Source organism: Amblyomma mixtum, chromosome 6, assembly GCF_055824585.1.
Source record: "Amblyomma mixtum isolate Tamu chromosome 6, ASM5582458v1, whole genome shotgun sequence".
NCBI lineage: Eukaryota > Metazoa > Arthropoda > Arachnida > Ixodida > Ixodidae > Amblyomma > Amblyomma mixtum.
This window is the reverse complement of record NC_143017.1, coordinates 86584360-86600349: the sequence shown is the minus strand read 5'-3', so window position 1 is coordinate 86600349 and position 15990 is coordinate 86584360. Positions and strand designations below refer to the sequence as shown.

The following is a 15990-nucleotide window of genomic DNA, read 5'->3' as shown; positions in this document are numbered from 1 at the left end:
AACCTTGATATTCGTTACCTTGCTTTCCAACGTAAATCAGCATACAAATTTTGTCGCACTAGCAACAAGAATAAGGGCGTATGATAGCTTTGAAGAAACAATGGCCACCCTACTCAACTGCGACTGCGGCGCTGCCAGCCGTCACGGCATATCTAATGCTTTGCACAGTTACTCCGTACTTGAAGTTGTGATATTTTGCAGAGGTCTACAGCTCGTCAAATTGTGCACAAGTTATCTGAAACTACTACTGCGGCTTCAGCTCGGGTGTAATTCTTCAACATTCACGGGTACCCGCGCAATCGAAATTAAATCGCCGCAGGCTGCAAGCGCGAACAGCGGCCACTCCAATACCCTCGTCACGCGCCACGCAGGTTGGAGCGCGAGCCGGAAGACAAAGAAGGCACAGCTTTACAGCCTATCCCAAATGGCGGCTCCTTCGCCTCGGGCAGCTCAGCCAGCGTCCCTTTCCTACATGTCGGCGAATGTGCCCCGCAGAATCCCATGGCGGAGGGCACCGCCTGGCATCCTCAAGGCTCCACCGGGCTTCTTCAGCCTGCCAAGGAAGCCATCCAAGAAGACCCTGCGGTTCCAGATGGACCAGCCACCGCCGCCACTGGAGGACCTGGACCAGCCGGAGGAACAGGAAGAAGCGGAACAGGAACCGACGTTGGCCCCTGGACCCTCCGACAGAGAGGCCTCAGGCGGACCGAAAGAAGACAAGAGCAGCACCTCGTCGTCAACATCAACCGAGGAGAGCTCCGATGACAAGCCTCGGTCAAGGTACACTCTATTGTTCCGGAGGCAAAAGCAGCGAAACCAACGCGCATGAATAGTGCCGCAGGGTGATGCTAGTAAAGGAAACGAGAGCGAGAAACTGCAGCCCCGCTGTTTTTGTGCTCTCTACTTTGCTGTGGTAGGCGCACAGCTTATGCGTGAGAATGTGCTGTCTGATTACCTTCTTACAACAGAAACTACATTTCAGCTTCTATGACGGTGTCACGCTTAGAAAAAAAGTTTGTTGGCAAAAGAAATCGTTGGGTTCAGTTATCTCATTTCCTGAAAAGTAAAACTGACAGCTGCGATTTTCGTTTTGAAATAACATGAACCCAAAGGCACGTGAAACAGTCAACTTGGCCAGAGGCGCTGCATAAAGGGTACAGGACTGCACAGTTGACCTTCGTGCGTGGACATGAGAGTATGCTGCTGAGGGATCCTTCCAAGCAAGGGAATTATCGGATACTGTAGTGCAGTGCAGCATATCGGACACCCCTCGTTAGCGACCAGTGACCATGGGTGGTGCCGTCTCTTCATGGGCATGTCGCTGGGCAACGACGGCCACCTGTGAAGCGGGTCAGAGTGCTGCTATCCTGGTCGATGGGCGGAGCTGTTCTGGACACTCGAGACAATGGCCGCCGCGGTGGCTAAGTGGTTATGGTGCGCGATTGCTAACCCAAAAGACGCGGGTTCGATCCCGGCCGAGGCGGATAGAATATCTTTGGAGGAGAAATTCTAGAGGCCCGTGTACTGTGCGATGTCAGTGCACGTAAAAGAACTCCAGGTGGTCGAAATTTCCGGAGCCCTTCACTACGGCGCCTCTCATAGCCTTAGTCGCTTTGGGATGTTAAACCCCATAAACCAAAGCCAAACCGACACTGTAATTACTTAATCGCTAGTATCGCTACTACAATGCTCGAGGGCGAATATTCTACACGTAAGGCCCAGAGGCTGAATACATATAGGATACACGTGTTACGTATAAGATGAAAAGGTGGGATAATTGTTGGTCAACTTTCATCTGGTGACATGTTGAAGCACTCTGTGAGCCACAGACTTAGCTACGAGAGCGTAAGGATTATCTCTCACGATCCGTTCCTTACAAGCTTCATGTGGAGGCATCATATCCGCGAGACTGTAATCATCCCCCTCAGCATGCGCTTGCACATCAAGAGCTTGAGCTTTCAATAAACAACGAATTCTGTTTCATTCAACGACATTAAAGAAGGAAAGAGTACTGTTTCCAAGGGGCAAGTGAAATTTGCGCATTTTTTCGCACGTGAACCGTATGTTTGGATGCGTAATACGCTCTTAAGGGTGCTGACCTTCCTGTATTTAAGGCACTTGCGCAACATCGGATGGCTCCCACATTTCCAGGAGCCGGAAACGGCGGCGTTCTCCGCCTGAAGGACTCCGGGAAAGCAGAAGCAGCAGCTCTGGTGAGGTGGGCAGCGTAGCGCCGTACTGGATGCCCGAGGAGATCCAGCACTACTTCCTCAACTACAGTGAGGACAGCGACGGTGTGGGTCGCCCGTCCACGAAAGGGGTCTCCTCGGCGCTACAGTTCATCGGCAGTGAGCAGCCCCCACCAGACGATGCAGTGGCTGGCTGGAAGGGGTTCGCGAGGCAGCCACACTGGGCGCTCGCCGCCCTCTGCTTCGCCGCAGTGTTCGCCCTCATCATTGTGGCCATGTCGGCGGACGTCTACTCCAGCCTGGTGCACGAAGCGAGGGGGTACCTGTCATTTCACCAATTCACGCGACACTCTATTTAGTCAACCTTGCATTGCGGCTTGCGATTGCAGTTTCACGCATGTGCGAACTGTATGTTTCTGTGCTCCAAAATCTTCATTGTACGCAAGCAAAAACTGCCGTTAAGCAGCTATATCCTGTAAAGCCGGAGCCGACTTGTCCCAGGAAATTTCCCAACGTTATCTCTAACCTTGCCTTCTGTCAGCTCTGGCTTCGTTTGACTTACCTTGGAGCATACTCTGACCCTAAAACAGACCATCGGTTGTTGGTTCTCCGCACTGCATGTTGAGCCAAAGTTCATTTCGTCCTCATCAGGGTGATAACTCGAGTTCCTTCTCGATGGTGCATGTTTTACATTCCCTATGCAGTGACACCTAGGCTACAGGAACAGGTGATAACGAACACTACGTTTGGTAGCAACCATCCGACGAAGCTTATCGTCTTTCTTGTTGCATAGCGCATGGCACCAGACACTGGGCAGGATTTCTGAGCTCCAGAGAAGGTGTCACATTGCACACGTGTCTCCAAACGCTTTGCGCTCGCAAGTGCGGCTGCATGCACTTTTCAACGCAGCAGTGTCGGTTTTATGCGTATGAAAAGGTAGAATCTCTTGTACCACAGCTTCAAGGGCAATCACACTTTTCAGATTGTAAAAACTAGAGTTACTATTATGACATAAAGCACAGCTGCTAATCTCATATTAGAGTGAGATGCGTAATTTCAGTAGGAAAAAAAGTACATAGTTTTCGCTAATTCGACGGCATCGTAGTTTAATGCTATAAATATGGCGTTTTTCAGATAAAAAAAAGTCTTCGTGGAAGCACCCGATTTACACCATTCTTCATGCATTAGCTCCAACACTTTTAGTGGAAGGGTAATTTTATTTCGCTGTTTTGCTTTTAAACAAGAAGAGTTCGTCTCCAGGTCTTCTGGGAGCATCGAAAAGATTTCTAAGTGATAGTAAATTATTTGACGGGTGCGATGTAGGGGCCTGAATAAATTCGCGCATATGTTTCTGAACATCGCTCTTTAGCTGCGAGAATTTGCGGGAAAGATGAAATTTCGGCTGCGAATCAGGCATTTCATGTGATTGTATTGACTCCGCAGCTGTGGTGAACGATTGGAAATTTATCTTGCTTCACTCACTATGCCGCCGCAATCGAATAATCGCAAACACCTACTAAATTCGCCAATACCGTATTATACTAGTTAACAGAGACCGCAATATTATCGATAAACACGATTATTGTGCCGGTCGAATGCGTGAAACGGGGATAATCATAAACGAAAACATCGTGTGTTGCTACAAGGACAATGATGAACGCACAGAGCATCAATTACCACAACTGATCAATTAAAAGTACATGCGACCCTCGTACTATAGAGGTTGGCTGTCCAAAGCGAAGCATGGTTTCATACCTCGGACAAAGCAGACATACTACCGTTACGGCTTGCCCCAGCACACTCTGATGCTTGATTCGCTAGTTACGAAGCCAAAGTTCTGAAATTGTAAAAGTGTTTGAAGGATGCTTCTAACGCTTTCACCTTTCTTCCTCCGAACATGCAAAGGGACGACCGGACGCCTCCAGCGAAAGTGGCTGGTGCTGGCGGTTCCGACAACGCAGGCGCGGAGGCGCACCCGGGATCCAAGGCGGCAGCGCGGTCAAAGTACGATCACTCAGCCCAGCACCCAGGCGATGCGACAGAGCCTACGCGCCGACACGTGGGCGCCGCTATCGACGGGAACGATGCGCACGACGGGATACCGGAGGACGACGTTCAGGCAGATGGTGAAACTGGACGCGACGAACCAGGAACCGGCGCAGACTACGACCTCCCACGGCCGATAACTGCGGACTACGTGGACACGGCGAGGGACGTCGTTGAGGCCGTGAACGTGTACGCAAGCATCGAGGACGGCTTGCTGCGAACTCCCGTGAGCTTCAAAAAAACCTCACTGCCTTTCTTTCCCAACTTAAAGTTAGTTAAGTGTTCGTGTTCACTCTGTTGAACGTGGCAGCTTATGACGCCGTAATTTCTGTGAAGAGAAGCTGTAGACAGCGCTTCAGGAGAATAGACACCGTTACCTACTCTACATTCTCGTTATAGTGTGACACCTGAGAGCCCTGATGCGGGAAGCTTTTGGTTTGGTTGGGGTTTAACGTCCCAAAGCAACCCAGGCTATGAGGGACGCCGTAGTGAAGGGATCCGGAAATTTCGACCACCTGGGGTTCTTTAACGTGCACTGACATCGCACAGCACACGGGCCTCAAGAATTTCGCCTTCATCGAAATTCAGCCGCCGCAGCCGGTTCGATCCCGGCTGCGGCGGCTGAATGCGACAGAGAGCTACGATGTCCGGTATCATCCGCGGCAGTCGTCAGGCGATGTATTACAGCCTCGCATGTGGCTTCCGTATACGAAATACGACAGCAGAAGAGTCCTCAACTGCGACGACAAAGTACAGGAGGTTGAACAGCGTTTGTTAGTTCTCTTCATGCCAAGAAAAAGAAGGTGATCACAAATATGGAAGTCGTCATTAGTCCGCAGAGTAAGAGCCTATAAACCGAAAATGAGAATTAGCGTCCAAATTTTCCACGTGTATCGTGTGAGGAAAGGGCCCAGCAACGACCTTTCGCAGGTACAAAGCAAGGCCTCGTGCGAAACTCCGGTGTTCGCCTACTGCTCCAGCCCCCGGACAGAGTTTTACTACAAGCGCGCGAAGAACGCTTGCGTGTCCACAGCGTCGGACGGGGCGGGCGTCTGCAACCGAGGCCCAAACAGGTTCCCGTCGAGGAGAAGCTGCCGGCAGCACTGCATCGTGAAAGACCAACCGGCCAAGCAGTGCAGCGAGAGAGTAGCCTTCGCGGAATGCACCAGGTGTGGAGTGGAAAGCTTCCTCTCCCCTTTTTCTGCGTCTCTTGCCGCGCACGAACCAGCCAGAAAACTGCATGCAAATATCTCTGAACGATTGCGATACACGGTAATGCGTTATTACAGCGCGGCTGTCGTGGGTAATTTCTGCGTTTGAATGCCGGAATTTTGTTAGTTCTTTCTTGTTCAAATATAAGTACTGAAGCCTCTTTCACATCTGAATCTCGTCGTGTCATCTAGTGGAAGATATCCGCCAGTTACAAAAACAATTGACGGGTGCTTGTCCCAAGGGTGCGTCAAGTGTTTAGCGCTCGTTGGTTGGAAATGGGTTTTAGGGGAAAAATTGCGCAGTATTTGTCTCGCATCTCGGTGGATACCCGAACCGCGCCGCAAGGGAATGGAGGAAGGTGGGAGTGAAAGAAGAAAGAGAAAAAGAGAGAAAGAGGTGCCGTACTGGATGTCTCCGGAATAATTTCGACTACCTGGGGATCTCTAACGTGCACTGACATCGCACAGCACATGGGCGCCTCTGCGTTTGGCCTCCGCTGAAAGGCGGCTGCCGCGGCCGGGTTCGCGAAGTGATTAACGCAATCATGACACCACGCATAGCGCTACGCCAACTGACTTTGTTATGGCAGGGTAATAATGAGTATCACTCCAGTCGCAATTGGACCTTCGGATATCTGTACTCATTTACTCGCTCAAATGTGGCGTTACTAATGGGAGTGGTGGATTAAGTCATGGCGCGAGCTGGCGACATTGCTGGCAAATGCTTGTGCCCACGGAATTGCTGTGCCTCCAGCTGGGAGCCGTACTCGATCCGTTCCAGAAGCGGCTGCTGAAATCAGTCGTTTGATGAGTACCGACCTCTCTTTATTACCGTGATGAACGATGTAGGCTTGCTTCGCGAGGAGTTTAACCAGTACTTGCTGGAAGCAAGCCCCAGAAATGAAGGTGTTGAAGTGATGGACTATTGGAACGACGCAACTGTGCGTTACCCAAGGCTAGTAAATGCAGCGTTGTCATTGTTGTGCCTAGCTAATGGCAGCTGTGACGTTGAGCGAACGTTCTCTCAGCTAAGGTACCTGCAGAGACCAGACAGGTCTCGGATAGAAACCGAGGTGTTGCGCATGCAGATGATTATGTATGTTAATAAGGACGTGTAGAACGTCGATGACCAGCCCTCGTGAATAAAATGTTTCTTTTCTCAAAACTGGCCGTTGCCTCTCACTGCGCTTAATAATTAATCACCAAAGAAATGCCAAATTTTGCAATACTTTCTTGAAAGGAGGCCAAAATATAGCCCTAATTCTTACCCACCGGTTAGACGAAATCGAATAAATTATTAGTTTGCAAATTTAACCCGATAAAATCCGAATTACGGGGTCCTTCCACGAAAAACCCGATTTCTCCCCTATTATCAAGCCGAAAAATAACGCCCGATTTTTACCCCCCGAATTTGAAAAAAATATAAAACCCGAAAAAGAATAACCCTACTTATACAGCGTCGCCTCGCAAAGACTACGAATGCTTTCGCCCGTTTTCCTCGGGATGGCGCTTATGATTGGGTCCTCTGTCCCACTCACTGCCCTTCAGGAGCAGGCACAAAGACTTGCTCGCCCGCATCATGTTTGCAGGAAGCATGCCGAGTGCGCTCCTCCTTATCCACTCGCGGCATGCTTTTCGGCTGCGCCGTTTTGTGTATGCGTAGCGTTTTGAGCATGCTGCTGCGTCAAGGCTGCGTCCATGACCCCCTCACCACGCATAAGGTGTACCACGTCCTTGCGATTTTATCACTGCTGCAGCTACTACCGTGCCTCGGGCGCGCGCACAGCTACTAATATCCGCTAGATATGCGTGACGCCACAGTATCATTTCACGATGATGGTGCTGATGATGATCTGGTGGATATCCCCTTTGTATCAGGTGGATACTGTGTTTGTGTCCCGCCTAAAAAAAAAGTAGAGCTAAAAATAAAGGAGAAGCACACAGAGACCCATGGTACACCCGCCCACGCACACTGCTGTGCGGTGGCACCCACTCAGACAGGTTGCGCCCTGGGGGGTAGTGCCTTTTATGATCAGCAAAGGAAGGCCTGCGTACCATCATGCACACAGCTGCTGCCATAGCAGCACAAATGGAGGCTCTTTTGGGGCTCAAGCTGTCCGCACACTGTGCCCCAGCACAGGGTCAGCCGTCGCTTGGTGGCAGTCATGGGCCCCGTCCTTTGTATAGCTGCTTGGGCCTTCTTGTAGGGCGAGGGGAGAAGCCGAGAGCCTGTGACAAGGTGGTGCTGTCGCCGGTGGGCGTGAGTAGCTTATCGCACACGAGCAACAGGTGTTCGTCCGGCAAGAGGAGGGCAAGAGGAGGGCAATGGTTTGTAGTTTATGGGGGTTTAACGTCCCAAAGCAAATCGTGCTATGAGGGACGCCGTAGTGAAGGGCTCCGGAAATTTTGACCACCTTGGGTTCTTTAACGTGCACTGACATCGCACAGTACACGGGTCTATCGAACTCGCGTCTTTCGGGTTAGCAGCCGAGCGCCATAACCGTGCACTGAGCCACCGCGGCGGACAAGAGGAGGGCATGATGACCGGCAAGCGGAGGGCGTGAGGCATCGTCCCTGGCAGGATCCTGTTTGGGTTTTTGTTCGGACTCAATTAGCTTTGGCCTAGCCTCTGATCTAGCCCTTCAGTATTGGATGAAAAGGTCTTAAATATAATGGCGCCGGTGATCGAGCGGTAGTTAGAACTCTGGACTGATGCCATCCCTCTGGTATGTGGTATGTGGGCACCTTGAAGGAATGTTTGTAAAGAGGCCAACCACAGGAGAAGAGCGAGCGTCCCCTCTAGGGAGCCTCTGTGTGTGCGCAACCACTCTTCCTACGCGCCTTTTTTCTTCCGCGCTTTCTCTCTGCCCACTTACCTTCCAGCCACCTTTCTGCCCGTGCACAACGGACATGTGCACGGACGGCGAAGGCTACGTGAAACCCGGGGAACGAAGCTGTTACTAAACAGGTCACCGGCGTGCCCTGTGCCGATGACAGTGCCAGAGGCTGCCTGAACTGGACAGTACGCTTTGCTGGTGTGAAACGGACAGACTCCTCACTCCATTACAAACGGGGGTTGAGGTATAGTATCTCTCACGGGGTGCGTCGCATCTGTGGGTTCGATGAATCGTCAGAGAATATTAAGTAACTAGTGTTAGAAAACCGTTTATTCCTTTGTTTGCGTTTTTTTTCGCCCCATCCCACCTGCCTGCGACCCAGTCAACAGCGAAGCGATTACTGTGCTAACTTCTCCCCATTTCTGTTCTTTCTCTGTGCCATGCGTGTTTTTATTTTATTTTTATTTTTAGGTGACAGAAGCTACTGTCATTGGCCACAATATGTGTGTGTGTTTTCAATGATTTCTTATTACGGGCAGGCAAGACGTCTCTGAGACCTGGTGGTACTACAACAACAAGCGCTGCCACCGGTGGGCATTTCCGATGGGTCGCTGTCCTGCCAACGGCAGCGACGTATTCACTACGATCAGCGAGTGCTGGCGCCGCTGCGCCGGTCGTGAGGACCGCGGAACCAGCAGCCTCGGTGCTCACGAGCAGCACGGTGGCCCGGGGCGGGGTCAGAGACACGGCCATCGACCTTGCCGCATGCCGAGGACAGACCAATGCGGCGCCGACAAGCTGCGGTTCGCCTACTTCGCCGACAGCAGAGGGCCCCGTTGCCGGTCGGTGTCCACGGCCAACCAGCTCGGCCACCGGTGCCTGGCGGGAGCCAATCGCTTCCAGACTGCCAAGGCGTGCCGCAGGACTTGCGTTGCCCCCGGCGCCATTGCTTAGGGCCTTCGCCCACATACCTATATAGCGCGCTGAAGCTGTTCGTGTTTCATAGTTGCGCGCAGACTTTCACCTTTTACGGATGGACAAAATAAGTAACTGTGAATGTATCTACTCCAGCATTTTCTGTAATTCTTGCTTTTTATTTTTATATTTGACCTTTTTTGTACGAGCTTGCCCATCCGCGCCGCTGCAAGTCGTGTTAAAGCTCATTCTGTCATCGGGACTAGAGAACTCTCTCACCTACAGGTTGCGCAGTGTTTTTAGGTTGAAGTTATCGGAAGCCCCAGAACTGTCGTGAATCTCGGTTGCTAATTTCCTGCGGCATTCGTGACATGGTCGCTTCCATCGTCGTCTTCGTGTAAACGTGGCTGACTTTAAAGCTGCCCGCCCTTACGGTGAGCAGCCGATTTGGTACGGACGATGAAAAAGCTTGGAGTGACAATGGGTGGTTCGTGACGTGAGCGACTCAAATAGATTCTTGGGATAAAGAGTTGAGGCCTGATTTCGATGCAAAATATTCTTTGTGAGCGCTTCAAAAACCCAATACCGGCTTGTCGTATATCTAAGCCCCCGGTAAAGTATCTCCAGGCCTAGAGCTTGCTATTCAGCCGTGTAATGGAGCACTGAATGCACCCGTCAAGCTGCAAACTAAAATTAAGGCGAGAATTCTTGTTGTAGCCTTTCGTGATTATCTCTAAGGGTGCACTGAGTCTCCTATGTGGCTCAAAAGCAGACCGTGTGGCCCGAAGACTTCTGACAAAGTCTGTACTTTTTCAGTAATGTCATTCACCAGTAACAGTGGTGCGGATATCGCAGCGAAATGTGTACTTCATGACTCGCAGTGTGAATCCTCCTGTGAGCTAACACGGCTGAGATCATGGAGCTGCTTGAAGCTTCATGCTGGGTAATCGCGTTCGCTTGACACCGTTAATTCAATGCTAAAACAGCATCAAACACGGATATTTCTAAACTTTCCCACAGGTAAGTTTTAGATATATGCTTGCTTCATTTTACAAAAGCTTTCTAGTGCGCTGGGAATGTGGGAATTTTCCCGCTACAAAGTGGTACAGTGTGAATAAGAACATGAAAGGTTACTATTTCCAACGAGCTGGTTTCTTCTAGTGCCTTCTATGATCAGCAAAGGAAAACATGAGACATTGTGCTCACAGTGGCTGCTCAGCAGCGCAAAGGGAGGGTACATTTGGGGATCAAGATGTCCGCGCGAGTTTCATATTAATAATCTGCCATAGTATCATTTGCAGTACCGTCAGAAAATGCATATGTAGCTAGCGGAAGACACGCTATAAATCGGCTGGCGCCTTTGTACGCCGCCTCAACGACCCACAGTCGTTCCGTAGTTACCAGATCACGCTTAAGCCGTGAAGACCGCAGCGTAAACACTAGTCCCGTTACCGATTAAACGACGAAACGTCATATCAACAGAAACACAAATCGATCAGAGTTTCTGTATCCAGTCACGTGGGCAACTGAAGTGACTTAACTGTTACACGCAAGCCGCTGGAGTGGATGCTCCCCACCTGCTGTGGGCATGGCCCGGAATAAAGGCTTCAAGAACAAGACGACTACAGCAAGTTGCTGCCGCCCAGTTTTTCTTTTTTGCGGGAGCAAATCGGACTAAGTAATAATAACGTTGTTCTTTTTTGTGTGAAATTTGTTCTTGCGCATTAAAACTGCTAATGCGGCGACATACATTGTTTTAAAAAGCACGTCGGCACACAAATTTTGGCACTTCCGCAGCAGAAATAAGGCAGCCTGATCACATGTACTTTATGCATTGGACATTGCTTCCTCGGTACTATAACGAAGACGTTAACAGACGGCCAATTTTACAAACATTATTTTGAATAAGTCACTGCTGGATCGAAGCACGGACGATGGTGGCGGCACCAAATGACCGGAGGAATTAATAAATTTTCGGAATGTGTGTACTTCATCTAACCAGTGGTAAATTATGAATTCTTATATTTTATTCCCATCTGAAAATTTTTTATATCTTAGGAACGTATTACTGCGTGGACAAACCCCTAAACGGCACAACGACACAATTTCTTTCGGGTTCACGCGCCCCTCCGGTCACGAGGCACGGACCCGAAAAAGGAGGTCTTTAGCGTATTTTCCCATTAACGACCTCCTCTCTTCGGGTGGCCTGACCAATGTCTCTACCTTCATATGGACGAGTCGTCAAGAATGACACCGAAGGACTTGGTCCAGCTGCACGCTCTGGAAGAGACGAGATAGGACTTGGTGTTGGCCACTAGACCCGCCATCCTAGCGGTAGCTGATGGGCAGCAGCTATGTAAGATATCCTCACCAGGATTCTTAAGCCTGCCCAAAGGGCTCTCCATCGAGACCCTGCGCTTCCAGATGGACCAGTCACCACCGCCGTAGTACACGACCCATTCGTACCCACCGGAAAATACTGGGCAGGGCCCTGCGTTGGCCGCTACATGCGCCATCGGAGTGGTTACGGGAGTACGGCTCGCAACGGTTTTTGGAAACAATCAACACTGACACGAATACATCCACATTTAAATCGAGCGGTTCTTCCTCTAATAGCATTGCTTCGCAAGGAAGTAAAATGGAAAATGGGACGTTCATTACGAACAAGCGTTCAATGAAAATAAGAAATGTGGAACTGAAGAACCAGTACTGAATTTATTCCTGACAGACCATTTTTTATTGCGATGATTAATTACAGTGTGGGCAATGGACTTGCTCGAAAGCCACCTGACAAGGAAGGAAAAAATGTTGCATCATTCATAGACCTTAGAGCAGCAGACCTGCAGCGTCACACACATAAAAGATGTGATCAGCTAACAAGAACCTCCGCACAGCACATGCCGTTAAAGTTTCCAGCAATCAACATAGTGACATATTTGGTTTGGTTTGGTTTATGGGGTTTAACGTCCCGAAGCGACTCAGGCTACGAGAGACGCCGTAGTGAAGGGCTCCGGATAGTGACAGGTTTAGAGAATGCGCTGTCCACATCCACTGCTGTAATTACACACAGAGCTCGCATGTAATGGCTTTATTGAAAGTCGCATGATGAAAAGTCTCACGCAATGTGAACTTGGCCAGCTGTGAATAAAGAATCACAACCGCGATATCCCGCAGGTATGTACAAATGAAGGCCACATGCTCGCCTGCTGCTTCAGCGAGCGCGACGAACGCCCGCGTGTCCACAAAACCGGACGGGGCGGGCGTCTGCAGCCGAGGCCCAAACAGGTTTCCGTCGAGGCAGAGCTTCCGGCAGCGCTGCATCGAGAACAAACAACCGGCCAAGCAGTGCCACCAGAATCTACCAGGTGCATGCAAATGAGAGTGAAAATCTATCCTATGTGTTGATTTTTGTACGTCTGGCGCTGTCCAGTTGCGCCTGAGCTACTTTGGGGACTCTTGTCGGCTGTGGTTGCTCCAGGACTTGAATTCAGGATATCGTTGCAGAACAGACATTCGGCTTAGATTGAGAAATACAATCATAACGTTCGCAAATAGGTGGTAACTCTACAGACAGAATAAAAATGACAGAGCTACTACACGGATCAATACAGTATCCACTGTAATCAGAACGTTAATGAGATGCAGTAGCGCACAGCAATGGGACATCCCGCGAGCAAGGAAAGAGGATGTAAAGAAAGCCTTAGGAGCAATGAAAAAGGGGGAAATCAGTAGGTGAGGATCAGATAACAGCAGATCACTTCAAGGACGGAGGAGAGATTGTGCTAGAAAAACGTGCCACCCTGTATACTCAATGCCTTATGACCTCGAGCATACCAGAAGCTTGGAATAACGCTAACATTATATTAGTAATTGATAAGAAAGGAGACTTCAAGGATTTAAGGTATGTTAAAATATATTAAGGTATATAATTTCGAAGGAGGGCGATCCGCACGTTTTATACAGCACCCAACACCCGTGATTGTAAGGCACATGCGCAAGTCAAGGCAACTAACAAGAAAACCAAAGGAAACAGTGTAAGCGCGCAGGCGCGTATTGACCCACACAGTACAGAAACAAAAAAAAAACCCAAGAAGGATTCAGTCATGCTGGTCGGCCAGGTGTCCGAGGACACAAGCAGCAAAGGGGGCAGGGGGAAAAACATAACAACACTTAGTGAAAAAGGGAAAATACACGCGCCGGGAGTCCTGTGCAGCTTGGTGATGACAGAGATAAAAAGATAAAAGAAAGTATGCGGGCGAGAGACATCAAGCTGCCGGTCCAGCAAAGCCGTTAACAAAGGAAATCTCTGCAGAGTACTTACATAACAGCAGCGCCCTCATAATTTTAGCTTTCAAAGGCGCTGGCTCAGAACCATTCTTTCTTTAAAGAAATATTGTTTGTTTTTTATTGGCACTGTTTCCTACGCGGGCATAGATCATGCCACGCCTGTTTTTCTATTTCATAATTGCGGATTGAAAGCGTGTCGGCGGTAGCAACGTACGGCACCACTCTAAACGAACGCCGTGTTACGCTGAGGTAAGGAGCTGCTGGCTACAGCGCAACGCCATGTTACGCTCAGGTATCTACAGCGCATGCTGCATGACAGGAAACCACACTTAACACAATTTAAAATTAAAAAAGCCCTAAAATGCACGGCGCAAAATGTACACCATTTAAAATTAATAAATGCCCTAAAATGCACGGCGAAAAATGTGCAAATTTATGATGCCCCTAGTTTTGTAATAAATATGGGATTAGCGCAAGGTGGAAGGAAGCGCAGACTGCGGCAGCACCGAGAAATGGCGGAGCATTTCTAGATCACGCACGCTTTACCACAATAGGCGCGAGCCCGAAGACGAAGAGGACTGCCAAACGGGTGTTGATTTGCTATACTTATCAATGAACCCTTCCCAGAAACAGCAAGGCAGCAGGCATGGCGGAAAGCTCCGCCTGGCGACATCATGTCTCCACCGGGCTTCTGCTTTCCCAAGGAGCCCTCCACGAAGGCCCTGCCGTTCCAGATGGTCCAGCCACCGCGCCGCTATCGGGGCACCATGCCCATCACACGCGGGAAGAAGCGGGGCGGGACCCGGTGTTGGCCACTGGATCCGTCATCGCAGAATGCGCGTGTGGGGCAAGAACAGAAAAGAGCGACTCCTTGTCAAAGGTACCGCGCAGTGCTGTTTAGGTCAACTGTCTACGCCTATTGTGGTAACAGCGTGCGTGATATAGAAATGGTTCGCCTATTCTTGGTGCTGCCGCAGTCTGCGCTTCCACCTTGCGCTAATCATACGATAATCTCGATCGATGCTCGGTGAAAGAACCGGATTATTAAGCGTTAGAGGCTCTTTCTCCAGAAAATGCGGTGCCGATGTATTCGGCGAAGGCGTGCTTTGTCAGCGAAAAATCACGGGCATAGCCCTCACAGCAACCTAGGAGGTAGGTATAGGGTCGCGTGACCTTACGACGTCATCACAACCCCGCAAAGAGCAACCTGGGACGCACCATGCCCACCTGCCATCGCAGGGCAGTGGCGCATCGCTTAAACGCTGCACTACTGCGCCAGGAGGGGTGTATGAGGGGACTACCAGGGATCTATAAATATCTTCTGCATAATTTCGCTTTTAGCTGCGGTTTCTCTGCAGAACTTTGAAATTCCGATGTAGATTCGGCAGCCATATTCATGGCTGGTACCAACCACCGACAGAGCACGATACGCCGTGAACAGTCAGTACGAGTTTGAGATTTATCTTGTTTTGCTCGCACCAGACTCAAATTAAACCTCAAGTAATTTTCTCTTTTCACTGACGGCGACCTGACCCTCAGAAAAGCGCTTTCAACGCTATCCTTTCCACTTTATCGTTGAAAGCGCTTTTCTGCTGGTTAGGTCGCCGTCAGGTGTTTTCCACTTTACCTGGAGTAAGCATGCCAGGCCTATAACCAGGCAGACCTCTCCATTATTCATTAAAGTCTCTCTCTCTCTCTTTCCACTTTATCGGAATATCTACATTGACATTAACACGTCGGTGTTTTACTGTTAGGGGCAGGAGAGACGTGTCTCAGGCCTGGTGGTACCACCGCATCAAGCGCTACCACTGGTGTGGGGCGCCAGCGGCATCGACATGTTCAGAACCTTCGGCAAGCGCTCGCTCTGCTGCGCCAGTGACGAGCAACGTGGCCACAGCAGGCGCCGGCGTTCACCAGAGCAGCCAAGGAAGGTCACGGGGGCGGGTTGCAGACACAGGGCTTTGTGATACGCCTACCTCGCGGACAACACCGGGAGGGGCTGCCGGTCGGTGTCCGTGGCCAGCCAACTTTTCTCGCGGTGCCAGGCGGGCGCCAACCGTTTTCGCACTGCCAAGGCGTGCCGCAGGGCTTCTGTGACCGCCGGCGCCGCATCTTGCACATGGGCAGGCCCAATGTGCCTTATTTTTCTTGACGTACGCCATGCTTGTTCTTTGCATAGATATAAAAAAAGGAATAATCTTCTTAGTTTTGTCTGTTTTACTATGGCCGCTTAAGTATAACGGGCTTAATTAAACCTGTTAACGAAAGAAGTGACACGACATACAAAGCGCGCTTTGTGTGGCTTTACTCGTTTCGTGGTCATAAGTAGGAGGAATTCGCCTCGACGGAGTGCACCGAGTGCCATCAGAGCAGCGTGTTCACTCACTGGGAGAGGAACTTTGCTTTGGGCGACTATCCTCGTCGAAAGCCTGATTTTGCATGCCGGTCGTCACGTGCGCTGAGATGCTGCCCCAAAAGACACTGGTTCGATCCCGGCTGCGGTTG

At 50.3% G+C, this 15990-nt stretch overlaps 1 protein-coding gene across 1 annotated transcript; it reads left to right on the top strand.

Moving 5' to 3' along the window:
* The first annotated feature begins 424 nt into the window (after window positions 1-424).
* On the top strand, window positions 425-9237 carry LOC149339595 (uncharacterized). Its single transcript, XM_089550954.1, has 5 exons — window positions 425-780; window positions 2152-2508; window positions 4095-4461; window positions 5166-5404; window positions 8823-9237. The coding sequence occupies exons 1-5, from the start codon at window positions 425-427 to the stop codon at window positions 9235-9237; spliced, it is 1734 nt and encodes a 577-aa protein (XP_089407080.1).
* The last annotated feature ends 6753 nt before the right edge of the window (window positions 9238-15990 follow it).

Coding starts and splice junctions, on each gene's coding strand:
- LOC149339595 (XM_089550954.1), top strand. CDS start 425: ATGGCGGCTCCTTCGCCTCGGGCAGCTCAGCCAGCGTCCCTTTCCTAC. Junction 2,509..4,094: donor CTGGTGCACGAAGCGAGGGG/GTACCTGTCATT, acceptor GAACATGCAAAG/GGACGACCGGACGCCTCCAG. Junction 4,462..5,165: donor ACGGCTTGCTGCGAACTCCC/GTGAGCTTCAAA, acceptor GACCTTTCGCAG/GTACAAAGCAAGGCCTCGTG.